The sequence below is a fragment of the Penicillium cataractarum genome (genome assembly GCF_028827025.1).
Source record: "Penicillium cataractarum strain IBT 29864 chromosome Unknown utg000002l, whole genome shotgun sequence".
Lineage (NCBI taxonomy): Eukaryota > Fungi > Ascomycota > Eurotiomycetes > Eurotiales > Aspergillaceae > Penicillium > Penicillium cataractarum.
Genome location: NW_026622738.1, coordinates 5,971,371 through 5,999,280, shown reverse-complemented (window position 1 = coordinate 5,999,280; position 27,910 = coordinate 5,971,371). Strand labels below are relative to the sequence as shown.

Genomic DNA, 27,910 nt, shown 5'->3' with positions numbered 1-27,910 from the left:
CGGTGTGTGGCATTTCCACGGCGCCAGTTCGTAATGCTATGAACAAGGGTTGACCCCCGCTTGCAGGGATTTTTGAAGCCTTAATCTGAATTAACTGTAAAGGATTAGGTCTGTAGGTACTGCATCGATCTAGAAGTCCCTGAGAAGGTGATGCCATATTGCGATAGCCAGAGTTGGGAATTAAGAACTATACTCCACGTCTTTCCTATTTAGCTTTGGGGGCAAGTATCAGGCCAGACGTGGATTAGATTGACAAAAATGCAGTTGTAGAATCTATCAACCCGAAAAATGACCATGGTAGTACATTGCATGAATGAAACCATTTATTCGCCAATAAAACGCCAAAAACAATAAGAGGGAATCGTCAATCCTGACCAACAACAGCAAGATACCGAAGCCAGCCAGCATGCAGAACCAAAGAAGACAATAGAAGACAAATCCAGGACTATAGCATCTAACCCATCCGCTGCAAAGCCGCCTCCACATCCTCCAACAACTGCACCAACTCCTTCCCACCATCACTAACCCTCCCCTCAATCTCAATCCCCTTCAACAAGAAAGTCTTCGCCTCTGCGTAACGACTCATCTCCGCCAAACACTTCGCAAGCCTCCACCAAGCCTTAACATTCCCCACGGGCTTCGAGTCCACACTAGCTTTCGCATCACATAGTCCCTCCGGCCACGCCTGCATACCGACATGCGCCTGAGCGCGGTTCCCATACAGACCGGCCAGCTCCTCACGCGCCAGCGTCACAGGCTCCCACCCGGGCCGAGAAAGCGCCATATCAATGGCGTAGGTGTATAGGCGAATTGCCTCGGCGTAGTTGGACTTGCGGTAGGCGGCGTTGCCGGAGTCGCGCAGCTTGGTGATTTGCGCGCTGCGTTTGGGGTTCACGGGGAGAGGGGGTGGAGGGATGTTGGGTGGGTCGAGGCTGATTAGGGAGCGGTGCAGGGCGTTTAGTTCTTGGAGTTCGGCGGCGATGGCTGCTGTTTGGGTGGCGGTTTGGGAGGATGATGGGAGGAGGGAGATGGCTTTTGAGCTTGGGTCCATGTGGAGGGGGTATTCATTGAAGAGGTCGATTTCGGAGGCCATTACGAGGGTTGGGAGGGACTGTGAGAGTCCGGGAATTTGGTTGTTTGGGAGGTATGAATTGAGGGTTCTGATGATAATTAGCTTGTGTCGGTGGACTTGGACATAGTTGGGGAGGGGAGATGGAGGGGAGTGTATTCGGAGGAATCCTCGAATGCATGACTGAGTGACTTACCAGTGATACAAATGGAATAGAGAGGAGAATATCTCTCAAAAGACCCTTGACCTCGAGTTCAAAGGTGTCGTGTTCAAAAATAACTCACGATCGCCGTCCGGGGAGATCGCAAGCTGTCCACATGCACGCCGAGAAGGCGGTGGCAGAATGTTATCAGGTCGGTGCTCAGTCAAGACACGAAACATTCAATAAGATGCGATTATGAACAATACAGCAGAAACTTTATGGAATCACAATTCAAATATGCAATCTATTTGCCTAGAATCCTCATTCATACAGGGAAAAAAACACAATCATCACTTGGGACAAGCCCCATATGAAACACGCAAAAACAACGGGCAACAAGAGGGTCCTCCTCCATAAAACAAAGAAACAAACTATGCGCCAGCCAACACCGCTTCGTAGTCATGTCCAGCACACAAAACAAACAGAGCAGGAGATGGAAAACCACTGAAATGATTTTGGGGTATTCATATGCCGGCATCAATGCCTCGACCTTCCAACTCTATATCATCCATCCTCAAATCCTGTACTCTCCTTCTCTACCGACCGTACCCGCTCATCGAGGAGCCATACTCCGATGGCGGGGCATAGTGTTGCCCATGGGCACCACCGTAGCCGGTGCTGTTATAGTCGTGGAGAACACTGCCGGGGGAAGGTCCAGTAGGGTCATAAGCACCTTGCATTGCGGTCCGGCCGTGTGCGTTGCTAATGTCGTCCATCTCGCTCTGCTGAAGCAGAGCATAGTCCTCGTCGCGCTCACTGCCAGAGGGTGCGCCCATACCGGCACGGCCAGAGCGGAAGTCATCCTCATCCTCCTCAAAGTCGTGGGCCGGGTTCGAAGAGAAGGCAGCCTTGCTTTGGGCGGCGAAGGTGGGGTCGGAAACTGCGTCGGGGAGGGTACCGGTGCGACGGAAGTGCATCACATTGCGGAAGGACATCCAAGCGGTAACGGCGAAGAGGATGCTAGAGAGAAGGGTTGTCCAGTTAGTTACTGGCGATGGCTCCAGTAGAGTCGAGGGGAGAAGAGAGATCCACATACAAGACAAAAACTCCAATGATAGTGGTCGCCGTGCTAATCTTGCACTTGCCGGCACTGCCATAAGCCCAGTTGTCACAGCCAGATTTCGTGCTGCTCGAATCGCGGCGAGACTTGGAGCTGGATGAAGATGAAGACGAGGACGAAGACGAACTCGAATCATCGCTGCTCGACTTTCCGATGCTCTTTCCCTGTGCAACGTAGGAAGCCAGGCAGACCCAGGCACTGAACCAGAAGATAGTAAAGATAATGTCGACCGTCGCAAAGGCATACACATTTCCAAACCGGCGGGCTCGGGGCCACATAGGCACAGCGGCGAGATAAATCAGAGCCGGGATACTGATCCAACACTGCATCCAGCGCGTGGTTAGCTGCAAGGTCCATCGAGGACAGACTCCAGGGGAGATAGAGTAGAACTCACCAAGATCCAATACCACACTGTCCGCCCATCGATACCATCACCCTTTGTCCAGATCGCGATCGTCATGGCCCACGCAATGAAAATCACAAACGCCTGCACGAAATGGATGATATTCTTAGTCCTCCCCAGGTTGCCACCCGTCGCTCGAGGCATTCGCAATTGCATGATAGCGGTGTGTGGGTATAAGAACCCCGAGAAAAAGATGCAGAACTGCAAGGGTGTTTCAGCCCTTGAGAGATTGACCCGACGAAGCCGCGGAGGTGCCGAGCGGAGAGATAAAGGCCCAAGACCACAGGGTCACGAGTGGAGTAGACGGATGATCAGACAAGGGGTTGTAGATCAAAAAACCCTTATTGCGATAGTAGTCGACAAAAAGGTGAAGAATGTAGAGAAAAGGTGACAGGCTCAGCGGAATGGACGGGGGAGAGGCTGAAGTTTGGAGGGACGCGCAGCGGGATTTTCTTGGCTTTTGGTTGTCGACGTCAGCTTCGTTGACGGGGTAAGCAACGGCACACGACTGAACATTGGGGTATAGATTTACCTCGTATATGAGTTCGTCGGGGGATAATTCGTGAGGGTCGTTAGCTAAATTCTCATGAAAATATGAAGCAGAGAGATCGCAAAGTGTCGTGCTGGCTGTTTTTGCCCACAGCCTGGCGATCATCGCCCAGGCGACAGCCCGTGTGGTTCTATTTTGGTCCATCTTCAGCCACACTTGGCCACGGTGGAGTCCGCGTATGCCCAGACACCATTGAATCGATCAAACTTTACTCCGTACGCTATGGAACAATAGCTAACCGCTGGTTCAGCTGCTGATGACGTTGGACAAGGCTCCACCTAATTTCTAGTCGAGATCCTCCAACATATGAAATACATAGCCTGGTCTAGTCCAAGTGCACAAGGAATTTATGCTTAAAGCTAACCTGGCATTTATCATATACGGACCCGTTAAAAACTAACTAAAAACCATAATTGACCCCGAAAAGAACAGTCACTAGTATTTTGTGGCTGATAAAAAAGCAGTTCTTCTCGTCAGTCATCGAACTCGTTAATAATCCATAAAACATCCCACTAGCGCCCCTTGGAAACAGTAGACATTCCAGCTTCACGGATCTGCTTCACCAACAGCCAGATCTCGCGCATCGGCTGATACACATGGACATGCCACCACCAAGGAAGAGGGTCATGGGGAGTAAATCGAGGGTCCTTCCAGAATAAGAAGGGGACCAATTCAGCTTCAAGGACAGTAATAGTACTTTTGATGAGATCCAAGGGAAAAAGCCGTGGAGAGAAACTGGTCAGAAGATTTTCCACAGCTTCCACCAAAGTTGATGACGGCCGAGGGGTTGGCGATAGTGTTGTGGCCACCTTCCATGCTTCCGGCTCAGTAGGCTTGGGCGCTAATACTTCGAGGTATCCCGCAACGGGAGAGCGCGCATCACGAAGCAAGTTCTCGATGGCGCTGGCTCCAGGAACGCAGTCGGCAATATGGATGGTGTGGCGAACCGATGTATGATCGAATTCCTCATCAATCAAGAGTCTGACTGACAAGTGCCCGGTCATCCGAATCCCACCCTTCTGAGCAAACTTCTGCATGAGTCGATGCACGGCTGTCGCTAATGCTTCGTCCATGCGCGAGGCACCCCAATGAGGTGCTCGAGTTTCCACCATCCGAACCTTGATGGCATGGACGTGGCCGTGCACTAGCAGCAGGTCTGCGTAGAATTCTCCGAGTCGGGTCTGTTGTTGCATGATCCATGGGGTGTCTTTAGAGATGGTGATCTCGCTGACTTCGGAATAAGTTCTGCTAAGGGTACGCTTCGGCAGGATGACAGCCACTTCGTTGGCACTTGACTTGACCCGTCGCATATGATACGATTTGGTCGGCGATCGATTCAAAATCTTATGAACCGAGTCGCGTGATTGCACCTGATGCTGTTCTAGCACTGGAAGGTCCCGCTCGGCAAGAAAATGTCTGAAAGAGTCGGGTCGAATTAAACGAGATGTTAACTCAGGATCAAAAGCAATGCATCTACAGGTAGTTCGACTTTCGACCACCTGTCTCGCAGTTGCATCTTCAATGGCAGTGGCCTTGGGCGAGCATGGGATCCAGATGTCGATCTTTTCACGTTGGATGATATCCAGGATTCGGGAGATATAGTGGTCCTTGGAGACTCGATAGAATGCCTGAAGGGTATGGGACATACCCCCGCCCGACCGAACTGGGAGGTTCAAATCGACGACATCCACACCAACCACGCGATGGCCTTCTGCATCCCAAGCACGAGCGAGGGCGAGGCCATGTCGTGTACCGACTCCGGTGATTAGAACTGTCTTAGGATAGAAATGAACATCGCGCTGTGCTGCCTGGCGCCGGTTGGCTGCAGTGCGAAACCGGGAGAGTACAGCGACCACCACGAGAATGGTATTGTCGATAAACAGAAGAGAGAAAGAGATGGCTATACGAAACAAGGGCCAAAAGGCGTGTGACAAGGCTTCCGCTGAAGAACTCGCTACTCGGGGAGTCTTCATGGAGAATATCGGGTGCTGTGGTCGCACCGTGGGGGCCGCCATGTGAAAGGCAGGCCGAGCATTGAGGTCGAGACTCATGCACTAGAGGCGCTTCTTTTCAAGGCCAGCGGAGCCACCGGTGTTGAAGAGATTGAAATTGACTAGATGGTCAGAGGGCAAGTCGTCAAGCCCTGCAAAGGCGGTTGGAATGTGTGAAGTGGTGTCGTGCAGTGAGGGGTGATGATCGGCCCCAGCCACCGCATGCAAAAGCGAGACGCCCAATGATTCATTACTGTGCGACAACCTTCAAGTAGTCTGTCGTGCACATACGCATGATATTAATCGACTGGCTGTTGAGCCGGGATACGTTGTAATTAACTTCTTTCCTTTCTTTGTCTACGTCTCTAATAATTTTAGGTTTGATCTCCCATACAGCGAACTAGCGTCCCGCCAGCTTTATCTGATCGAAGATCGGTATTTCAGCCCGAATGCGTACAGTAGTATTGACTATTGAGCAACCATGCCTGCCAGTCAATGTGCCAGCGCCTAACCTCTCCACGTAACCTTACACGAACGGAGGTTTTCGTTGGGGCTATAGGATTCACTCGAGAACCCCATAGTGCTCACTACGGTCCTATCATTCTAGGCTGTCACAATCAGGAATATTACGGCAGACTCGCAAAGACCCTCCTCAACAGTTATTAATTACTGCTTTGACAAAGTCATGAATATCGTCTTGAATATACATTCAAGCTGTAGCAATATAATAAAGGTGTCTATCACACTAATTATAGTGACTTCAAGCTGACGTCACTCTTCAGCTCAAGGCACAGATAACCCATCAATTGTGTAGAAGCGCACGAGTTCCACTAAGGTACTACTTCACTTGCCACTGCGTACGGGCCATGTCCTAAATCAACGGAGTAGCTGATAACATGACTGGAAAATTTATATACCACAGCGTACGACAGCACCCTGACAAACCACTCAATAATATGTCAGACACACTATGCAAGACGAAAGATGCTATCGATAGCGATGAGCGAGATGCTGGTGGTGAATCAAACTCCATAAAGCTGCGTCAGAACTCGGAGAAGGCAAGACAAAATGGCACCCATCCCGAGGTACATCAAGGTAAGTTTACATAACCCGGATATTTGGTATTCAGGCATCTGACGAAAATTACAGATAAGAATTACATCTAAAACGGAATACATGAATAAGAATGGCAAAGCTCTCGTAAATGGCAGTAGGTCATACCCTGAAGAGCTCAGAATGAGTGGTACTGCGGGAGACTACAAGGAATAAGGTGTTGAACTGCGGCGTACGGAGGATAATCGTTTTGGTTGACTTAACTTGGAATTGGATATTCATTTAAGTGTTTAGGATTTTCTCACTTTAAGCAAGTCCTATGATAAGCTTGTAATTTTTCCATTGCCATACAAGTGATGAGAACGTCTCTAGCGAATGAATCCAAGAAGTATTCTTCACGATAGAGATACCAGAGAACTACATTCTTGAGGTGAGAATAAGCGTGACTATATCGCTATGCACTCTCTATGAACTCTGAGGATCCACCAGAATCTTGTACTATGAACCCCTTATCCACTGCATCTTGCAACTTGATCTTGGTGCTAATCATCCCGTGTGGGCTGGGGTGCCTAGACGCTGTTAGTGGTATCTTAACCCAGAATACAGAGTTGTCACTTACCAGTATAATATCAGGTACATTAAAGATCTTCGTCGGCTGCCTTCGCTTAATGATCTTGGCTTATACAGTGACAAGTCTTGGTGGTCTCTTTTATAATGATTTTTGACTGTGATAGAGATGACCAGGAATATTGAATATTGGGGTAGGAGGTAATTTTGTGGCGCGTATTTTCGTAAATGTATTGGATTTATTTGGACGTGTAGGCATTTTATGAACTCGCAGACTTAAGGCCCACTCTTCAAAATGCCATTTCAAGTTCCCCAATTACGGAGCGTAACGAAGCATTTTACCTCTTACTATGTACATATTTTTGTGACCCCGAAGATTCCGGCATCAATTTACCACATAGATTTCCCGCATCCCGTAGGGCCTTAGATCTCTGGCTGACGGGCCATATCTTGCTAAGCCCGTGACGGAGTACAAGACTGCTATTAGTAGTATCTTTCGGGAGGTCTTTTGAGATATGTTTGTGGATAACCCACGTAATATCTCTCGATCTAAGTAGGGAGTTCACTATCTTTCAAGATAGGACTAGTAAGTTATTTTTGAAGGGTAGACATGTATCACCCCGTGGCTACAGATTTGCCGATAAAATCTAATAATAGTGCACTTTTAGATCATTGATATCTTAGTTACCAGATTGATTTTACCTCTCTATAACCCATAGTAAACGTATTATAAAATACCGTTAAATTTCCAAAATTTCAGTTCTAATGCATTGGTGGAGAATCGGCAAAACTGCGGCCGGAGGGTGCATATGTACATGGTACAAGAGTATACAATATAGCGATTCACTCTGCACTTATCGGCCCCCGTGGGGCGCCGTTGGAAACCTTGGTAGAATGTCCTGCGACACGTCCCTATCTTTGACACTTAATAGACATATAATACTTCTGTGTCGGGGCGCTATGATAACAAGCCGAAAATAGGAGGTTGCGTCGGTGATGCAGGTGACGCGGCCTCGTTGCTAGACTGCTCGCTTGGAAATAAGAATACCCACTTTAGGACGCTATCTGTGCCTTTCGACCCACCCCCGCCGTCCCGTTGCAACGGCACCTTCTCAAGATGAGGAGATCGTTGCAGTACCGTATCGCAAGGTTTGTTTTAGGTTCTTATCCAGCAAATGTTGAGAAAGCAACGCTGGACAAACTAGCAAGATGGTAGAGATATGTCGCCCTCGTTACCTTAAATGACATGTTGGTCGTACTAAAGGATGGCTTGCTACTTGAAGGCGACCATGAGAGGTATATAGCAGGATCCGGTGACATTTCCCTTTCCGAATATTGGAGGGAATTGCGCATAGCGATCTCGGTCTCGGATCGCGTATTTCTGCCATGCCAAGAGTTCTTAATTCTCAATTGTCGATGTGTGATAGGTGAGAATTAACGCGAAGATTAGCCGTACCCGCGATCATACAGTGTAGTAAGCCGTATTACGTATAGCTTCGCCGCTGTATAAAGAAATATGACACGGGCACCTTTTAAATCAGGAAGGTCTAATGAGATATTGTGCTATTTGATTAGCTAATTTCTGCCGAGATTCGGAGCTCCAGGGCATGATAGGTGGAAGTTGGTGTGTAGGTAGGAGTGTTTAGGACGGCCGGGGACGGCCGGGAATCCCGGTCATCTCGGGGGCTAAACAAGCTTAGTGGCATTAGCCTTAAAAGTGCCGAACACTTGGGCCTTGGCATTACGCCAATTAGCTTCTCTGAATGTCATATCTCAATCCACCCGTGTGATTTCAATACGCAGTGCTAAAAATTAAGCCCAATCGATCCGTGGAGAGCAGTTGAAGGCGCCATTTCCATTCAGCTTCATACCTCGAACCGCTCTTTCCCATAAGCTCTTGCAAGCATTCCTCCAAGTCTAAGTGATATAGTTACCGGTCATTAGTCTTTGGCTCGTCTCCACCTCTTCTGTTAAGGGAAAATATCCCGGAAGGGGGCGCAAAAGTTGTGTAACACCACTAAACGCTAAGTACAGCACTAACTATCCAGCCATTTCTGATTTGTCGGTGGGCGGTCCGAGACGCCGACTCTGATAAGGTAGGTAGCGCAAGCCTCAAGGGAATGACCACGCACAGACAATGGTACATGAGCCATAGGCATGCGAAGACAGACAGCTCCTTCCATCGTCCAGTAGGAAGAATTCCTGGTAGTTACAATTCCAAACTTTCTTGAGGACAACAGCTCACGAACGGAAACAAGCATTGCTTCCAGCCTTCCACATGGCCGGTCAACGTGCCGCCCCGCGTCTCGGGCCCTTGGTCAGTTGCGGGGGATCTTTCCATGGCCACGCGCGCGTTGATGATAAGCGATACCCCATGTGGCGACTCGTAGCGGGGACATGGGGAGATATCGTGCTTGATTACCGGGGGACGCGACGGAGCTCCGGCTCGAGTGTGTCCATGCGATTTGCACAGATGGTACCATCCGTCTATCTACTCCCATGGAGTCGTACTTAAGGGACAGGGGTACCGGGTCTTCTTGATCTGGGCTGTCGTTACTCTTCTGCTCCATTGAATCAAAAATTCTGATCATGGATGCCAAAACCACCGGCATATCCGTGGGCGAGTTGCCCCCCGAGGGCATCCCCTCTCTTCAAGAGCTCAAAGCCGAGCATGAGTTTGACCCCAATCTTCCCACTGAGGTTGAGGAAGAGCTAGATGCAGCCTTGCAGACGGGAGATATTGAGACCAAAGAACATGTCGTCGAGGACTTCCTTGAAAACTCTCCTTATCCCGAAGTGCGTGCTGCGGTGCTTCCCTACGACGAAGGAGGAACTGGTAACACCATCCGCGCCTGGACATTGGGCCTGATCTTTGCCACCATTGGCTCGGGGCTCAACGCTCTCTTCTCCCTGCACAGTCCTACTATCACCATCACTTCATATATTGCCGAGGTCATTGCGTACCCCTTCGGTGTCGCCTGGGCTCGCTTTCTCCCCAATATTACTTTCACCTTTTTCGGAAACAAGCTGGAGCTCAATCCTGGTCCTTTCACTAAGAAGGAGCATGCTCTAGTTACGATCATGGCGAACGCGACCTTCGCCGGTGGCTTTGCCTATACCCTGGATATCTTTACTGCCCAGCGAGGCTTCTACGGCCAACGCTATGGCTGGGCCTTTGAGATCTTCACCACCATCTCCACGCAAACGCTCGGCTTCGGTCTTGGTGGCGTGCTGCACCGCTTCCTAGTAGAGCCTGCGGCCATGATTTGGCCCTCAAACCTGGTCAACACGACTCTGTTTACGGCGATGCACGACCGCGGTCTCAACAAACCCGATCCAGCCCGGACCGCTGGCTGGCGCATCAACCGGTACCGCCTGTTCCTCTATGTTATGACCGGCGCTTTCTGTTGGTATTGGTTCCCGGGCCTGATTGCCCCGTTCCTGAGTGTTTTCGCCTTTATCACCTGGATCAAGCCTAACAACGTGATCATTAATCAACTATTCGGCGGCGCAACTGGAATCTCCCTGATTCCTATCTCGTTTGACTGGTCCATTATCTCAGGATATGTCTATTCTCCGATGATCTCCCCTTGGTTTGCCATCGCCAATACCCTTATTGGTATGGTGGCCTGGTTCTGGATCCTGACCCCAGCGCTGCACTACTCTAATATCTTCTACGGTCGCTTCCTGCCAATGTCGGACTCGGACAGCTACGATAACACCGGCGGCATCTACAACGTCTCTCGTATCTTGACCCCAGAGTATACCTTCGATCAGGCAAAGTATGAAAGCTACTCGCCGCTCTTCCTATCCACGACATTTGCGCTGTGCTATGGGCTTTCCTTCGCGGGTCTCGTTGCTGTTATCCTTCACGTGGGCCTGTTCCACGGCAAGGAGGTCTGGCGCCGGATGCGAGACTCCCGCCAGAAGGATGAAGATATTCACTCCCGCCTAATGGCCAAGTACCCCTCGGTGCCTATTTGGTGGTATGTCATCGTCTTGGTGATTATGACAGCTATTGGACTGGCGACGGTGTTGTCCTACCCAACCCATCTCTCCTGGTGGGCGTTCTTTGTGTCGGTAATCATTGCCCTAGTTTGGACCCTGCCTATTGGAATGGTGCAGGCTACCACGAATATCCAGCTGGGACTGAATGTCATCACTGAATTCATTGTCGGTTACATCCAACCGGGCAAGCCTATGGCGATGATGCTCTTCAAAACCTACGGATACATCTCGATGTCGCAGGCGTTATATTTCTGTCAAGACATGAAACTGGGTAAGCACAGCTTCCGTACCAACCTTTCTCCTGAGGACTTACTGACCATCGCAAAGGACATTATATGAAGATCCCCCCGCGCGTTTCCTTCTGGGCACAGATGGCCAGTTGCGTGTGGTCATCGGTCGTGCAAGTGGCCGTGCTCAACTGGGCCTTTGGCAGCATCAGTGATATCTGCTCCTCCACACAGGCGAACAAGTACACCTGCCCCAATGGGCGTGTCTTCTTCAATGCCTCGGTTATCTGGGGTGTTATCGGGCCGAAACGCATGTTCTCCATCGGCGAGATGTACGCTGGCCTCCAGTGGTTCTGGCTGGCCGGGTTGGCACTTCCGATCATTATCTGGTTGGTCGTTCGGAAATGGCCGAAGAGCATGTTCAGGTATCTCAATGCTCCATTGATCTTCAGCGGCTCCGGAATGATTCCACCAGCGACGCCGCTCACATATCTCATGTGGGGTATTGTTGGGTTCATCTTTAACAAGTGGATTCGAAACCGGTGGCGTGGCTGGTGGATGGAGTATAACTACGTCGTGTCGGCTGGTTTGGACGTGGGCACTGCCTTGTGCTTGATCGTCATGCTCTTCGCCATCAGTCTGACCAAGTCGTCTTTCCCGACCTGGTGGGGCAACGACCAGGCGCTCTCTACAATGGACTACAGCGATACCGCCATCCAGGTCGTCCTGCCGGCAGGCGAGATTTTCGGACCCAAGAAGTGGTAATGAAGCTCAGTCCAGTGGGCACGTCTGCTGTTGGTTGAACTTGGGATATCTGGGATCTGTATGTTAATTTTGTTGATAATTCACGTGGACTATTCCATGCATAAGTGATGTGTATAAGATTCCTCGTCGGACGCTTTAGGTCTAACTGGAATAACAACTAGATGAATAAATGATTAGTATGTAATCCACGGGTACAGAGGAAGTCCAGTAGACGAACTGATTTAGGTTCGTCTCGAAGCTCTAATGTAGAATAGATTACCCCACAATCCGACTATCTTAGGTGAAACTAAACTTTCTACTCTCTATGATATACCACAGCCCAGTCTCCGTCTTGTTCTTTAATCCGAGCCATTCGCCCTTCCTAGAAATAATCCAGTATATAGCAATAATTAACACCACAGCACGGATTTTACTCATGGTTTTTAAATTCCGGTCCCATCTCGGACTTTATCTCTCTCCGATTAGCAATTTCTGGTTCTACCGATGCATCGGCATATTCGGCGCTAACTTCCCAAACAATTACCTCCGAGCACCCAAAACACCGCGACGAATATCTCATAGCGCACCCGTTGACAACAACGTCGAGATATCGTACCAATCATGAATCTTTATCTGATCAATTAGGTCCTCTTTAGATCTTATCACCGAGCAAAAGACCCTACCTAGGCAGCACACCTCGGGACCACATACTCAAGCAAGTATACGGGCTCGGCTGCCCGCAACTCCAATCGGAGCAGGTCATGCGGGGAGGTATTGCGTATTGCAGCGCATCGCTGACTACTCGTTTTCACGGGGGGGTTTATTTTAAAAGCGATTGTTTCACGGGTAGTCTACCCGCTCGATACTTCTTTTGCGACAAGAGCTCGTTTCAACACTTTCCCTCCTCTACTGCAACCTCCATCTTCAGTACGACGATATACTTCCTGTCCGGTTCATTTACTCCCCGCTTCAAAAATGCCGTTGACCGATTCGCCGCCCCCGCATCCCCGTGTTGGAGAGCGTTCGGTAAGTCGATATTCCTGTTTAAGAATCTCCTATAGACATTCGTTAATGTGCAATCCCACTCCAGCGCGAGGAAGGCCGAGAGATGAAGCTCCTGCACTTTGTCTACGGCCAGCCAAACCTCGACGAGATCAGAGGCCACCCACAAAAGGTGCTGGACCTCATGGACGAATTCGAACAAGACTACCACATGATGACAGTCGGCGGGCCCAAAGGCAAAATCGTGACCGATCTAATCGACGAACTCAAGCCCAAGACCATGATCGAACTCGGCTGCTACGTGGGCTACTCAGCCATCCTCTTCGGCGAAGCAGTACGCCGCAACGGCGGCGAGCGCTATCTCAGCCTCGAGCTGAACCCCGAATGGGCCGCCATCGCCAACATGCTAATCGAACTAGCCGGTCTACGCGACTTTGTACGGGTGATCGTTGGTCGCAGCGATATTTCATTGGACAAGTTGTATCGCAGCGGCGACGTGACTAAGATCGAGCTCTTGTTTATTGACCATTATAAGCCGGCGTATACCACGGATCTGAAGCTGTGCGAGCACCATGGTATGATCGTTCCTGGCTCGGTGCTTGCGGCGGATAATGTGATTCATCCGGGTAACCCGCCGTACTTGGAGTACGTTCGGAGCAGTGTTGGGCAGAAGCGGGCGGCTGCGAAGGAAGGGCCTACTAAGGGGTATAACGTGGAGGGGATGCGCGAGCGCACTGTTAACTCGTTCATGCCCGAGGGTGATACGCCCGTCTTTGAGGTTGTTGGCAATCCTAATCTCGTGTACCAGAGTGTGTTGCGGCAACCTGAGGGAGAACGGGTGAGTCATTGGAGTTTCTTTGCTTGTTTTTTTTTTTTTGGAAGGGGACTGGATTGAAATTTTCTTGTCGAGAATAATTGCTAATCTGGTTGATAGGATGCCATTGAGGTGACACGCTGCGTGGGGGTGGAAGAGGCATAGAGCCATCGTCGTGGTGGCCAGAAATGACGGGCTGGACTGCTTAGTGGGGATTCTGCTGGGAAGTAGAGAACCACGGGATGACTGAATGATGGAATGAGACAATTCTAAATGCAATGCAAGCAATTACTTTGATTATCAAGCAGTGGATCGTGTGTGTTGGGAAAACAGTGCTCCGGAGATCCATTCCCGTCAAAATGTGCCTAGAGGACGGTAGAGAAGGGAGAAGCCGAGTCTTTGCCACTTCGGGAGGCCGAGGGTCTCGGACTGTACAGTCGACAGGGTAGAACTGTACAGTTGCACGTTACGCCATCCAGGCAAAGACCGTTGGTTGGTTGCTCATTCTGGATCGAGCGGGGCTCTCCCAAAGGTTGCCGTCGCCAGGACCTTCCACCTCCCCGCATCGGCGAGCAAAATCCGTGGAGGCCAAATATAAGTTGTCATGACTGCCCGCTTTTGCTTTTAGTTTTTTTTTTCTACTATTCTCCAATTACTTGTCTCTTGTGAGGTGTACATTCAAGTCCACTTCAATCCTCCCTTTCCCAATCCCCAACCCTTGCACTCTCCCGGTGACATCATGGCCACCAAGACCTACAACGTCGGCGTGATCGGCTATGGCTTTAGCGCCAAGATTTTCCACATCCCCTTCGTCGAGCAGATTCCCGAGCTGAAGCTCTACGCGGTCGTTCAGCGTACCCCTAAGCCCGAAGACGATGCTGAGAAGGACCACCCCGGTGTCAAGTCCTACCGGACCACCGACGAGCTGGTCAACGACCCCGCGGTCGACGTGGTGATTGTCACCACCGCCCCGGATTCCCACTTCACCCTGGTTAAGCAGGCTCTGGAGGCCGGCAAACACGGTATGTCTCACTTTGATAGCCAACAGCAATCGTTTACAGCTTGAACTGACTTGCTGCCCTATAGTTGTCTGCGAGAAGCCGTTCACCCCCACCTTCAAGGAAGCCGATGAGCTCGTCGCCATTGCCAACAAGCAGAACAAGTTGCTTGCCGTGTACCAGAGTACGTTTGACCAACCTCCAGTTCATACCATGTTTCTCAATCGAAATGCTAATCCCGCCGTGCCCCGATTTAGACCGCCGCTGGGACGCCGACTTTGTCACCCTCTCCAAGCTCGTCAAGAACGGCTCCCTCGGCCGCATCTCCGAGTTCGAAACCCACTTTGACCGCCACCGTCCTGAGGAACCCTCCGCCGATGCTCACAAGTGGAAGAACAAGGTTATCCCCGGTGGTTCTGCCGTGTATGATCTGGGTACCCATCTGCTTGACCAGGCCGTTCACCTGCTGGGTCTCCCCAAGCGAGTGACCGGCTTCATTGGCTCGGCACGGGAGCAGAACAGCTCTGGTTTCGAGGACTCCTTCACCGTTCTGCTGCAGTACGCCAACGGCACTCTGGTTACGGCCAAGGCGACCGTAGTCAGCCCCGAGGAGGAGCAGCTGCGCTTCTGGGTCCGTGGTGACAAGGGTAGCTTCAAGAAGGTGAGAATTACTTGCTGCCATCCTTGATCGACTGACGATGGCCATGCTAACTCATGCATCTAGTTCCACCTCGATATCCAAGAAGACCAGCTCAAGGCTGGTATCAAGCCCCAGGACAACGGCTACGGCCGTGAGCCCAGCGAGCGCTACGGCACTCTGACCACCATCCAGGATGGCAAGCCCGTCAAGGAGGTCGTTCCCACCGTCGAGCCCCCCACCTACACCGAGTATTACCGCAAGCTGGTCCGCGCTCTCGATGGTGAGGGCGATCTCCCCGCTAGTGGCGCCGAGGCCGCTCAGGTCATTCGTCTGATTGAGCTGGCTCGGGAGAGCTCTGCCACTGGCAAGACTTTCGATGTTTGAAATCGGAAGCAGTGGATTATGTATTTAAAAATCTGGAAACGACAGTGATGAATTAGCGGATATTTGATAGACATTGAAATTGGATATAGTTTCATTTTGGAATTTATCCCGGCATTCAGCAATAATGTTGATAAGATGAATGCTGACAGCTTGGCGCAAGCTCCCGGTCCCCCTCGAATTGGGGTCCAAAAGGGCATCCATGCACCGTTTCACCTCACCCCATTGAACAACCATTGACGAGTCACGCAGACCCTTTCCGATACAAATATGCACAACAAACCATTCTGGAACATTTACGAATTGGCGCTTGCATAATTCCTTTTCGAGGCGGCGCCCTATTGGTTCTTGAGTGGGACAACTTGCTGCCCAAGCCCATAGTCAACTCCACCACCCATTAGAGGCTCCTCTCATTATTGCCGCCACCTGCATAGCTCTGCCATCTCACCAGCGATGCTCCACGATGAAACTGCAATCGCACAGGTGTGGCCAAGCCACATTCTGACTAGCTTGCAGCCTTGAAATAGCGCTGTCACATGGGCGTCTCCGCGTCATGCAGGAGGGCTAATGGCCGGAGGGTCCGAGCCAGACTGCAGCCTGAGAATTCTTTCAAAAACGACCACTTCTCTTCCTTCAGGATCAGCTGCTCTGCGAAGAAACAATCTCCTCAAAACGGAGGAGATCATTGCGTCTTCATACCTGATCTTATCTTCACGCCGAGATCCCAAGGCCGAGCTTGAGAGCTACGATCAACTCCAATACCAATGGACGCAAGCTCGCTCCCAGACTTCAAGATCCTATCCCACCCAAAAAATGGGATGGGATTGACTTCGACCAACAATCCTCTCCATCAACAGATGAGGATATCACTCTAAACGCGACCTCGTCATGGACATACTGCGGGCCCCTCCTCCCCCTAAACGCAAAGAACCTACCCTCCTCATTCCACACCTGGGCCCAAGCCACCGTCAATGGCTCAATCGCAAGCCCATTATTCTCCTTCCTAGAATTCGTCCACGAATTCCTCACAGCAAACAACATATCAACCTACTGGCTCACGATACGCGCAAGCCAAGGCACCGACGAATTCGACACCCCGCGCTGGCACACGGATGATCTATTCTTCTCCCCAGGACCCCCCAACGGCCCCCAATCGCAATCGAAACACCAGCGCCGCCGCTCTCTCCTCCCCTCTTTCTCAAATGCGACCAAATTCCACAGGCGGACAGCATCATCACTCTCCCACTTCGGTAAACACAGCAAAGACAACCGATCATCTATGACGTTCAATTCCACAACGACGAAACAGCCCGTCCCCCCTTCCGTCCAAATAACCAGTTCCTCACCAAACCCTACAAACTGGAAACTCACCACCACCCTCCTAGGCCCGGGAACACTCTTCATCGCACCCCATCTCAACGCCCAAGCCCGCTCCCTCCAACGAACTACCAAAATGACCGTCCGCTCCGCAAACCCCGATCACATCTGCCTCTCCATCCGCTGCGTAGGTTGTGCCTCAGCCGCAGAGTCCGTACGCGCTACCCTCGCCGCGCAACTAGGCGGGTATCGCAACGGTGGGGGTAAATGCGATGGCGAGTTTAACGGTGAGAGGGAGGGTGTTGTTCAGGCGCGGCCGGGGGAGTGTGTATTCTTCCGTGTGGGCGAGGATGAAGGGGCGGTGCATTCGGAGCCGATGTCTCATGGGGATCGGATTTTTGTTAATGTTGTGCCGGGGTGTGAGGAGGATTTGAGGTGTTTGATGGCCAAGTGGGGGATGGAGTATCCGCGGGCTTGGTGTGTGGGGTTACCGTTTCAGGGGGCTGAGGGGGGTTGTTGGAGGAATGTTGGTGAGGTTTGATGGTTGAGGTGAGGGGGAGGGGAAGAGCACTGGAGAGAGGGTTTGGGGTTGAGGGTATACATTTTATATGATACTGTTCTCATGTTCTCAGGTGTCTGAAATAATATCTAAAATGGCAGGTTAAAAGTGAATATAAGGACTAGAGAGAGAATCGAACCATGTACTTTAAACCCCTCCTTTTTTTATAGATCTCTGTATGTATATCAAAGATCCTCGATGGCTCAGGCATCATCTTGTTTATCGTTTAGGTATGAGTTTAAAGTTTACCGGGATTTGAACCTCGCAGACTCCACCTCGTCATATTCTTAACAATCTATTGAATAACCCTCACCGTAAGAGTAAGATCATCTTCAAAACAAGGGTATCCATGTGGCCGAGTATACTCCGCGCGGATGCATGTACGTCAGCCCTACCATCCGAGATTCATCCGACACGTTGGAGTCGTTCGATCAAGCAATCCTTATCAAATCTACAATCAACCTCCCACGTGGACATATCAGTTAAATTGTTCAATCAATTCTCTCCAAATCTACTGGTTCACGCACCTATAACCTCCGCAATCCCTTACATCTTACCTACAGTACACAAAATTCTACGATGGTTTCGGCATCTGCAAAAGTGACATCATCAAATGCCAAGCCACTAACACCCAAACAGGAATTTCTGTTACCAAATGCAAACGCAATGACTGGTAGGCAAAGACTCCCACTAGCAGCGCAAAGTCCCACGGCCAACCGCTCGCAACATTGAAGGGAAGCTTTTCGAAACCCGATGTCCGCGGAGAAACCGAAGTAATCGTCGACACGGCTAGTCCGGCACACTGAGGAGAAATCGTGAGGGAAATAAGACACGGGTGTGAGGAAGGATGTCTTCATTCAACGTTGCTCTAGGGGAGTCGAACTTTCTCTGTCGAGTTTCTCTTTCTCTCTCTCGTGAGGGTTTGTGTTGAGTGGTACCGCGACGGATACCTGGGTTCATACATACTTCTCTCTATCTCGACCATCGCTTGGCGAACTTTTTGCCAGCTACGACACCCACACACGACACCCGGAGCAAAATCATGTCGCACACTTTGCATGGGCAGATGAGACTGTCCGATGTAAGGACGTGGCATGTGGATATTGATCGCTTTATCAACCCTTGGGTTCCTGCGCCTAGGTTGCACATACTGCCCCGGCCGATTTCTCATTTCCTGGGGTATCGGGATAAGCCAGCTCGACCGTTGGGTAATGTAGTACTCGCCTTTTGGTCACTGGTCGGTGCGTTCTGCGGCGTAGCCCTGATCGCTGAAGTATCGAAGCGCATCCCAGCATTCGAAGTTCGAGACGCACCCGCTGTCGTGGGAAGTTTTGTAAGTTGCAGTGCCCTGCCATGGACAACTTTGAGGGTTCCATCTTGACTAACGGTGAACCGTGTCGTAGGGTGCTGCTGCCGTTATCGAGTTCTGCGCGATCGAGTCGCCCTTTGCACAACCGCGTAATGCCTTCTTCAGTCAGATGTGGGCTTGTCTGATGGGCATTGGTATCTCGAAGCTTTTTGCTCTAAGTCCCCATGCCCAGCAGTACACTGAGCTTGGCGGGGCTCTAGCCTGTGGGCTCACCACTGCCGCCATGCTGTTGACTGGTACCATTCACCCGCCGGCGGGAGCGACGGCCCTTCTGGCTGTGACGAATGAGCAGATGGCGGGGCTGGGCTGGTTCTTGTTCCCGGTCATGATGCTGGGAGTCGTCCTGATGCAAGTGGTGGCATTGATTGTCAATAATATCCAACGGCAGTATCCATTGTACTGGTGGACGTCACACCCTCTGGCCCGAAGACAGATCCAAGATGAAGAGAAAGAGAATATCCACCGTAAGGCCGGGTCAGATGTTCCCAGTCATTACGAGGAGAGTCTGACAGACGTTCCTCGTCGGATTGTGCTTGAGCGAGGGGAGATTTTCGTGCCTGACGGGGTATTCCTGTCAGCGGAAGAAAGGGAGGTGCTCGAGAAGATCAGTGACAGAATCTAAAAGGAAGAGAGATTGGGGGAGGGATCTTGTACATAGTTTAATGATAACGACTAGGTCAACCGACCAACCACGATCTATTGTCCCCATCATCTCGCACATTTGCTTTTGGAGATATCGTGCTAAACTCGACTGGGTTAAGCCGGAGGAGTGCCTATCTCTAGCCAACCAGATCCGTCGCAATTCAGTGGCAAGAAAGTTGACACCTGGACACCTTAATCCCACCTTTTTCAGGCCTCAAGGCTCCGAGGCTCCCAGGCCACTCACTTCTGCCCGACCGTGCGGTGACGTCCCAAACAGCCCTCCGTCGGCCTACAGCAAATCAGCGCGCTTTGTGCTGGCCCTGACGGCCCACCAGGTTTGAATTTTTGTTCTTCTCGCATTTACGGTTCACCGTCGAAGATTTCAAAAAGAAGGATTATCCGATTTTTCCCTTCTTCTGATTTATCTCTCATCTTTTCAGGAACCTCATCCGTGACGGTCAGGATTCAGAATCCGACAGGCAACTTTTTTCCCCCTCTAATCGATAAGGGCTCACCCAAAACCCCCACTTCCTCTCGAGTTGTTTCGCCCCTCTACTCTCCGCCCCGCCAGGCGATCCACTTCAGTCTCTTTTTGCATTTCTTTGCCTTCAATCTCTTCGACCAAGTTTGTTACGGGTCGTCTTTCCATCACTCGATCCTCTCCTCTCTTTCACCCCCCATCCCCTCTCTCCCCCTCCTCGCCCCCGCCCTCTCGACCAATTTCCTTTTCACATCTACAACCGCCAATATGGTTTCTGCCTCCAAGGCCGCCCGTATGGCCAAGCGCGCCGAAACTGGCGACAAGAAGGCTAAGAAGTCCGCCTCCAAGAAGGAGGAGGAGCCCACCGTCGAGGCCGATGCCAACGGCGACGAGCAGCCCGCCACCACCGAAGCTAAGATGAAGGATGTCGAGAAGCTCACCGCACAGATGGACAAGCACGGTCTCTCCGATCGTGTCACTACCGGTGTGCTTTCGTCTCTGCCCGCCTCTCGCGACGTCAAGATCACCTCCGCCTCCCTGGTGTTCCACGGAAAGGTCCTCTTCACTGATTCTACCCTCGAGCTGAACTTCGGTCGTCGTTACGGTCTGCTCGGTGAGAACGGTTGCGGAAAGTCCACTCTCCTCAAGGCCATTGCCACCCGCGAGTTCCCCTTCCCCGAGCACATCGATCTGTACCTTTTGAACGAGGGTGCTCCCGTCACTGATAAGGGTGCCCTTGAGTGGGTTGTTGATGAGGCCCAGGCTCAGCTTGATGCTATGGAGAAGAAGGCCGAGGAGATTCTTGAGCAGGATGGCCCCGAGAGCCCTATTCTCGAGGATCTGTACGACGTGAGTATCCAACATCTGTTTTAGGTTCAGTCTTTTGAACTGTTTACTTACTTTACTATTCGTGGATGATTTGCTGACCAAACTTATGATAACAGCGCATGGACAAGATGGACCCCTCCACCTTCCACACTCGTGCCTCTCTGATCCTGACTGGTCTCGGTTTCAACAAGGTCACCATTCACAAGAAGACCAAGGATATGTCCGGTGGTTGGCGTATGCGTGTGGCCCTCGCCAAGGCCCTGTTCGTCAAGCCTTCGCTGCTGCTGCTCGATGACCCCACTGCTCACTTGGATCTCGAGGCCTGTGTGTGGCTGGAGGAGTACCTCAAGAAGTGGGACCGTACTTTCATCCTGGTCTCTCACTCCATGGATTTCCTCAACGGTGTCTGCACCAACATGATCGATATGCGCATGAAGCAGCTCCTCTACTACGGTGGTAACTACGACTCTTACCACAAGACTCGCTCCGAGCAGGAGACCAACCAGATGAAGGCCTACACCAAGCAGCAGGAAGAAATTTCCCATATTAAGAAGTTCATTGCCTCCGCCGGTACCTATGCCAACTTGGTCCGTCAGGCCAAGTCCCGCCAGAAGATTCTCGACAAGATGGAGGCCGATGGTTTCATCCAGCCCGTCATTCCCGACCGTGTCTTCACTTTCCGCTTCGCCGACGTTGAGAAGCTGCCCCCTCCCGTCATGTCCTTCGACGATGTCAGCTTCTCCTACTCTGGAAACTGGGATGACACCCTCTACGAGCACCTCGACCTCGGTGTCGACATGGACTCCCGTACTGCCCTGGTCGGTCCCAACGGTGTTGGCAAGTCCACTCTGCTGCGTCTGATGACCGGCAAGCTGAGCCCCATTGGCGGTACCGTCAGCCGTCACACTCACTTGAAGCTCGGTGTCTACTCCCAGCACTCTGCTGAGCAGCTCGACCTGACCAAGTCTTCTCTCGAGTTCGTCCGTGACAAGTTCCCCGAGAAGTCCCAGGACTACCAGTACTGGCGCCAGCAGCTCGGCCGCTACGGTCTGTCTGGTGAGTCTCAGACCGCCATCATGGGTACCCTCTCCGAGGGCCAGAAGAGTCGTATCGTCTTCGCCCTGCTCGCCATCGAGTCCCCCAACATGATCCTGCTTGACGAGCCTACCAACGGTCTCGATATTCCCACCATTGACTCTCTTGCTGATGCCATCAACGCCTACAACGGTGGTGTCGTCGTCGTCTCCCACGACTTCCGTCTGCTGGACAAGATTGCCAAGGACATCTTGGTCTGCGAGCACAAGACCGTCCGTCGCTGGGATGGTAGCATTGGCCAGTACAAGAAGTACCTGCGTGACAAGATGGTCTCTACCGGTGCCGTCTAAGCGCTTCGCTTCAATGTTCTGTTCCACCCCCCACCCCACCCCCTTTCCTATCTCTGATGACGACGAAATGCTAGACGTGAATTGAGGGAATTGCAATGCCCCGCGCTATAAAAAGTTGGATTGTTTTTTAGAACGGGCCGTTGCCCGATTTCCCGTTCCTTGCTCCTAGCCAACCCCCTACTCTCATGGGCAGGCGGAGACAGGATCATGGTTTCTTGTTCATCCTCCATTTTTTTTTCTTTTATTATATTCGTTTTGTTCCTGCTTGCTGTCATGAAACCTCATTCCCCCCCCGACATCATGGCGGATACCCCCCGCTGGATTTGTCGAAACTTTTCCTTGGATCTTTTTATGTTACTTCCGCCCGTTTTGCGGGTTGCATTGTGTTTGATAGAGGGTCTAGTCTAGTTGCAGTTGCTTCTGATTGAGGCTGAGGTCTTATAGATCTGCGAAATGACTAGTTCTTGTTCGCGCTTACATGACTTTGTTGCCTCGTCTTCTCTAGCTTGTAACATCAGTAAACCATATGACTAGTAAACCTTATCAACTACAAAGTCGATGGCCTGATATGATTTCCATCTTCTTTGAGGCAACAACTCGCCAAACTAATGCTCGTGTCATTATACTTCCATCTATAAAGCAGCCATCACACACCACCGATCAATGCTTCGTCCGACCCGCCACCAACTCGGGCCCAAACATATCCTGTGTCCCCCGCTGCTTCTGCTCCATCTCCAACTTCCTCTTCTTCGCCAACCTCTCCGTCTCACTCTCGGACGTAGCCGTCCCCGCATCCCCAGCAGGCGTCGACCTCGGCACCGCAGAATCACGCTTCAAATTAACCTTCTCCGGATTCTGGCAATGATACAATTTCTTCGCAATCCGTTTAAGACTCTTCATCTGATCCGGGTCCGACGAGAGGGGCGTGTACGATTGCAAAAGCGCGCCGCAGTCCGTGAGCACGTTGAGTAGTTTTGTGCGGAGCTCGTAGAGCGGGTTTTGCAGGGGAGATGGACTGTCGGTGGTGGTTTGTTCGAGGGGACCGCCGAGTTTGGTGTCCAGGTAGAATTCGGCGAGGGGTTTGTCGGCGAGGAGGAAGGCTGATAGCCAGATTTGGGAGGGTGTGTAGAGGAAGTATGCGTCCGTCATTTGCGCGGCGGATTTGAGGAGTTCGCGTGTAGCACCGTGGGCGCGGCCGATACGGTCTGTGATTGATGTACATGGAACAGGCGGCAGTGCGAGCGAGAGTATTCCCTGCTTGAGGCTTTCGGGTGTGTGGTGTGGTAGATGGGGCGCCGGTTTACCCTGGCCTTGGGCGATGGCTGAGAGTTCCATGACGCCGCCTTCGAGGCCGCGGAATGGGTGGCGGACGTCGAATGTGAAGCGGAGGCCTTGCATGAGCAGGAATTCCGGGGCGATGACATCGTCCGCTGTTGTGTCGCCGGGGATACCTTCGGCGAATTGCCGGAGGGACATGTAGTAGTTGTCTGTCTTTGTGGCGACGAAGAGGGCACAGGCCATGATGGATTTTGGGTGGTAGGTCATCGGGGAGTTCGTGAGGTAGAAGCGGCGGAGGTATTGGATTGCGGTGGCCTGGGAGGTGATATATGTGAGTATTTTGCTGACCTACCTAGCAGAAGGTTTGACGGCAGTAGATAACTTACGCGGACATTCGTGGGGAGTGGTGGCCTATATGTGTCGCCGAGTTCGACTGTCTTTTCACAGTAGTATCGAACCAGGACAAGCTCTTCTTCGGGTGTCAAGCATTCGATATCTCTGTCTTCGGCGTCACTTCCTGGCTGTGGTGTTCCTGTCGCAGAAGGTGTGGCAGAGAGGTGGCGTTCTCGAGCTCGACGCAGCGCGGCACGTACTCGCTCGCTTGCGATATGGTTGGTCGTGGTGCGTAGAGACTTCAGTGAGCTTTGTGTGTAAGACCATAGTCGGAACTGGGAGGATGTGCGGTAGATGTCGTCTTCGATCATGTTAGCGGTTCAAGAAAGCCCTGCTTTCCGCCGCGGAGTAGGTGATTGCACGAGTGCTTGGGGGGGAGAGTTCTTCCCGAGGGCCTTTGGTTTGGTGAAAATAATATAGGAGGAGGGTGGGCGCTCAGTGAGAAGTCGGTAAGTGTTGCTCTGCTTCGGAGAGAGCTCTGTTGGAGGTGATTTACAATGCGGAGGTTCAGCAGGGCGGGCTTTGAGTGGGCTTATCGATAAGAGCAGCACCCAAACAGAGTAAACGCCTCCAAGACTTATTGGACTGAAAAAGAAACACGCAGACAATAAAGGACTACAACTTTTATTGTTTTGTAGTTTTGAACTCTTCTATACCAATCCTAGACACCTCCAGCAATGCAATACATGTCACTTAAATCATAGCCCTGCAAGCAGGCGTGCACAAACATCATCGACTTGACCTTCATCTAGCTGGTGACTCCGAGGGCTAATTCCAAGCTCTCCGAATATTCTCACAATATCCGTTACTTGGAATCCCATTGCGCCGAAGTTGTCAACTAGTGCTCTATCATAACCATTATACCTGGTACTGGCGTTAGCATATACTTCGCTCAGCTGAGATAGATATTGCTTACTGGGCTAGAGACTCATCCTCAATCATAAAGGGCGCCTCTGCCGTTCCTGTTTGACCAGAATCATCCGAGGGTGCACCTGCATAAATGACGGCCCATTCTCGTGCCACACGCTGGAATTCCTGCGGCCTTTGAAGCATCATATTGGCAACCTCTGCATCTTGCGGATCCTTGGGCTCGGGGGTGCTCAACAAGGACTGCAATGAAATTAGGGCAGATTTGATTGTGAGAACCGGAGACCAAGCACTGGAGAGAGTGTCAAGGCAAATAGCACCCTGTGAGCATATAGATGAGTAGCTATTCTTATCTGTGTCAACCTTGCTATTCTAAAGGTACTCACTGTTTGACTGCTAACATTCGGATGCCAGACTTTGGTTTCAAACTTCATAACTGGAGGCCGGAAAGGATAGTCGGTCGGAATCTTGATATCAACCTTGTAAGTACCACCTTCATAGGGAGTATCTGGAGGCCCTGGAAAGATTCCTCTTAGGTGTGTCACATCATCCTGGCCGCCAACGGGCTCCGCCGTGATTTGCGAATGGGTATCGGCGTGGATATCGGCCAATTCCTTGGCAATACGTCGAGTCCGATTGCCAGCCATAGTGTATTGTAAGATTTGGTACAACCCTCACTTTCCACAATCAATGAAACAATATGCGGTTTCTAAGGATTCGGTGCGCTAATAACGGGAGGTGATCGTGTGTTCGCCCGCCGCGGGGAAAGACCTGGAAGGTCGGACTCGAAGACTCTGTGGAAGACGGCTTAGAATTTTAATCTGGTGACCATGAGGGTCAATTAGATGTGGAAGGCACTGCATACTAGATAGGGTAAAGGCAAACGATACGACAATAAGCCGAAGCTTTGCAATCTCACTAATGGAGGGGAAGTATGAGTCGCCGCTTAGCTCCAGAATTAGCTCCGGAGAACCGTAATAAGCTTCAGAATCGAAGTTAGAGAAGCATAAAGACTCGAGAAGCCTTAAATATCCAACCGATCCTATCAGACTTATTGGTTGTCGGTCTGGATTTGAATTGTCTTGCGTGTTGCCGAAGCTGCATGGAAAAGCTGAGGGACCGCGGACGCGGGATAAGGCACAAAGGCATCAATGACCGCATATCTCGGCCTGAGGCGGTAATAGTCACGTGGTGTGATGGCAACAGCTTCCAGCTTGCTCACCCCCGAACAGCAGCAACCTCTCCAACTGCATTGCCAGCCCATCCCTTCCATCTCTCGATTTCCATCTTCGCTCGGCCACATCAAGCTCAAATCTATCCAGGACTCGTCGTCGCATTCACATCTACCCACTTGTCGCTGACAGACCTCCTGTCGCTGGCTTACAAACATGGTGAGTCTCAACGCCTGTTCGGCCATCCGGAATCAGTTGACTGACATGCGTGATCAAATAGGGTAACCAACAGTCTAACATGGGCGGTGGCCCTGGGGGAGATGGACGCGATGACAGGGATAAGAAGGTATGATTCATCCCCCCTAGGTGTTCTCGGCGATTAGCAGCTGACACCGCGCCCTGCAGAAGGACAAGCCCAAGTACGAGCCACCACCACCTCCTACTACTCGCATTGGCCGCAAGAAGCGCAAGGCCGCCGGACCCAGTACCGCCTCCAAGCTCCCAGACATTTACCCTACGTCGAGATGTAAACTGCGCTACCTCCGAATGCAACGAGTGCACGACCACCTGCTGTTGGAGGAGGAATACGTCGAGAACATGGAGCGGCTTCGCAAGGCCAAGGCTCAGGCTGCCCAAGGACCCGCTCGAACTGAGGATCCAGAGGTGTCAGACCGGAATGCAGACGAGCGGAGTCGGGTTGATGATATGCGAGGCAGCCCGATGGGCGTTGGTAACCTGGAGGAGTTGATTGATGACGACCATGCCATCGTGTCCAGCGCGACTGGCCCCGAGTACTACGTATCAATCATGTCCTTTGTCGACAAGGATCTCCTTGAGCCCGGTGCCAGCATTCTGCTACATCACAAGTCCGTGTCGGTCGTTGGCGTGTTGACGGAAGAGTCTGATCCGCTTGTATCTGTGATGAAGCTGGATAAGGCTCCTACCGAGTCATACGCCGATATTGGTGGTTTGGAGTCTCAGATCCAAGAAGTCCGAGAAGCCGTCGAGTTACCACTTCTACACCCCGAGTTGTACGAGGAGATGGGTATCAAGCCTCCCAAGGGTGTCATCCTGTACGGTGCACCCGGAACAGGAAAGACGCTTTTGGCCAAGGCTGTTGCCAACCAAACGAGTGCTACTTTCCTGCGCATCGTCGGCTCCGAGTTGATTCAGAAGTATCTCGGAGATGGTCCGCGATTGGTCCGCCAGATCTTCACTGTTGCCGCTGAGCACGCCCCATCCATCGTTTTCATCGACGAAATCGATGCCATCGGTACCAAGCGTTACGATTCTACATCTGGTGGTGAGCGTGAGATTCAGCGTACCATGCTAGAACTGCTCAACCAGCTCGACGGTTTCGATGATCGTGGTGACGTGAAGGTCATTATGGCTACCAACAAGATTGAGACTCTAGATCCTGCTTTGATCCGTCCTGGTCGTATTGATCGGAAGATTCTCTTTGAGAACCCCGACCGTAAGTTAACGTACACCTCTACTGATTGTCAGTTCCAGCGACTAACATGACTTTTCCTTAGAAAACACCAAGAAGAAGATTTTCACCCTGCACACATCGAAGATGTCCCTCGGCGACGATGTCGACCTCGACGAGTTTATCAACCAGAAGGACGATCTCTCCGGTGCGGATATTCGGGCAATTTGTACCGAAGCTGGTCTCATGGCTCTTCGGGAGCGTCGCATGCGGGTACAGATGGATGACTTCCGTTCAGCTCGGGAGCGCATCATGAAGACGAAGCAGGATGGTGGCCCTGTTGAGGGCTTGTACTTGTAAGCGATAGATAGTGTTCGGCGAAAGACGGTATCGATCTACGTCGGAAACCTTTCTGGGCTTGATGTGTGTATTTTAATGGAACCCATGATCTATGGGGTGGGCATGCATTGATACTACTGAA

The 27,910-nt window shown here is 51.4% G+C and overlaps 12 protein-coding genes across 12 annotated transcripts; 7 read left to right on the top strand and 5 right to left on the bottom strand.

The window, feature by feature from the left end:
* Positions 1-454: 454 nt before the first annotated feature.
* Positions 455-1,093, bottom strand: N7496_004196 (uncharacterized protein; the record flags this gene model as incomplete). The annotated part of the gene is made up of 1 exon (XM_056697127.1): positions 455-1,093. The coding sequence occupies one exon, from the start codon at positions 1,091-1,093 to the stop codon at positions 455-457; it is 639 nt and encodes a 212-aa protein (XP_056559339.1).
* Positions 1,094-1,807: 714 nt separating this feature from the next.
* N7496_004195 (uncharacterized protein) lies at positions 1,808-2,890 on the bottom strand (the record flags this gene model as incomplete). Its single annotated transcript, XM_056697126.1, has 3 exons — positions 1,808-2,231; positions 2,308-2,654; positions 2,726-2,890. The coding sequence occupies 3 exons, from the start codon at positions 2,888-2,890 to the stop codon at positions 1,808-1,810; spliced, it is 936 nt and encodes a 311-aa protein (XP_056559338.1).
* A 906-nt stretch (positions 2,891-3,796) lies between these two features.
* On the bottom strand, positions 3,797-5,299 carry N7496_004194 (uncharacterized protein; the record flags this gene model as incomplete). Its single annotated transcript, XM_056697125.1, has 1 exon — positions 3,797-5,299. The coding sequence occupies one exon, from the start codon at positions 5,297-5,299 to the stop codon at positions 3,797-3,799; it is 1,503 nt and encodes a 500-aa protein (XP_056559337.1).
* Positions 5,300-9,484: 4,185 nt separating this feature from the next.
* Positions 9,485-11,895, top strand: N7496_004193 (uncharacterized protein; the record flags this gene model as incomplete). Its single annotated transcript, XM_056697124.1, has 2 exons — positions 9,485-11,174; positions 11,231-11,895. The coding sequence occupies 2 exons, from the start codon at positions 9,485-9,487 to the stop codon at positions 11,893-11,895; spliced, it is 2,355 nt and encodes a 784-aa protein (XP_056559336.1).
* A 954-nt stretch (positions 11,896-12,849) lies between these two features.
* On the top strand, positions 12,850-13,855 carry N7496_004192 (O-methyltransferase; the record flags this gene model as incomplete). The annotated part of the gene is made up of 3 exons (XM_056697123.1): positions 12,850-12,900; positions 12,965-13,714; positions 13,811-13,855. 3 exons carry the CDS (start codon positions 12,850-12,852, stop codon positions 13,853-13,855), a joined length of 846 nt encoding a protein of 281 aa, XP_056559335.1.
* A 574-nt stretch (positions 13,856-14,429) lies between these two features.
* On the top strand, positions 14,430-15,712 carry N7496_004191 (putative NAD binding Rossmann fold oxidoreductase; the record flags this gene model as incomplete). Its single annotated transcript, XM_056697122.1, has 4 exons — positions 14,430-14,712; positions 14,777-14,872; positions 14,946-15,349; positions 15,413-15,712. The coding sequence occupies 4 exons, from the start codon at positions 14,430-14,432 to the stop codon at positions 15,710-15,712; spliced, it is 1,083 nt and encodes a 360-aa protein (XP_056559334.1).
* Positions 15,713-16,172: 460 nt separating this feature from the next.
* Positions 16,173-17,567, top strand: N7496_004190 (uncharacterized protein; the record flags this gene model as incomplete). The annotated part of the gene is made up of 2 exons (XM_056697121.1): positions 16,173-16,192; positions 16,496-17,567. 2 exons carry the CDS (start codon positions 16,173-16,175, stop codon positions 17,565-17,567), a joined length of 1,092 nt encoding a protein of 363 aa, XP_056559333.1.
* Positions 17,568-18,627: 1,060 nt separating this feature from the next.
* On the top strand, positions 18,628-19,576 carry N7496_004189 (HPP family protein; the record flags this gene model as incomplete). Its single annotated transcript, XM_056697120.1, has 2 exons — positions 18,628-18,918; positions 18,989-19,576. 2 exons carry the CDS (start codon positions 18,628-18,630, stop codon positions 19,574-19,576), a joined length of 879 nt encoding a protein of 292 aa, XP_056559332.1.
* Positions 19,577-20,344: 768 nt separating this feature from the next.
* N7496_004188 (ATP-binding cassette family ATPase ARB1) lies at positions 20,345-22,290 on the top strand (the record flags this gene model as incomplete). Its single annotated transcript, XM_056697119.1, has 2 exons — positions 20,345-20,926; positions 21,022-22,290. The coding sequence occupies 2 exons, from the start codon at positions 20,345-20,347 to the stop codon at positions 22,288-22,290; spliced, it is 1,851 nt and encodes a 616-aa protein (XP_056559331.1).
* A 660-nt stretch (positions 22,291-22,950) lies between these two features.
* Positions 22,951-24,272, bottom strand: N7496_004187 (TFIIH complex kinase subunit CCL1; the record flags this gene model as incomplete). Its single annotated transcript, XM_056697118.1, has 2 exons — positions 22,951-23,883; positions 23,955-24,272. 2 exons carry the CDS (start codon positions 24,270-24,272, stop codon positions 22,951-22,953), a joined length of 1,251 nt encoding a protein of 416 aa, XP_056559330.1.
* Positions 24,273-24,659: 387 nt separating this feature from the next.
* N7496_004186 (E2 ubiquitin-conjugating protein UBC1) lies at positions 24,660-25,475 on the bottom strand (the record flags this gene model as incomplete). The annotated part of the gene is made up of 3 exons (XM_056697117.1): positions 24,660-24,825; positions 24,878-25,149; positions 25,215-25,475. 3 exons carry the CDS (start codon positions 25,473-25,475, stop codon positions 24,660-24,662), a joined length of 699 nt encoding a protein of 232 aa, XP_056559329.1.
* A 741-nt stretch (positions 25,476-26,216) lies between these two features.
* Positions 26,217-27,789, top strand: N7496_004185 (proteasome regulatory particle base subunit RPT2; the record flags this gene model as incomplete). Its single annotated transcript, XM_056697116.1, has 4 exons — positions 26,217-26,219; positions 26,281-26,346; positions 26,409-27,474; positions 27,536-27,789. The coding sequence occupies 4 exons, from the start codon at positions 26,217-26,219 to the stop codon at positions 27,787-27,789; spliced, it is 1,389 nt and encodes a 462-aa protein (XP_056559328.1).
* Between the last annotated feature and the right edge of the window lie 121 nt (positions 27,790-27,910).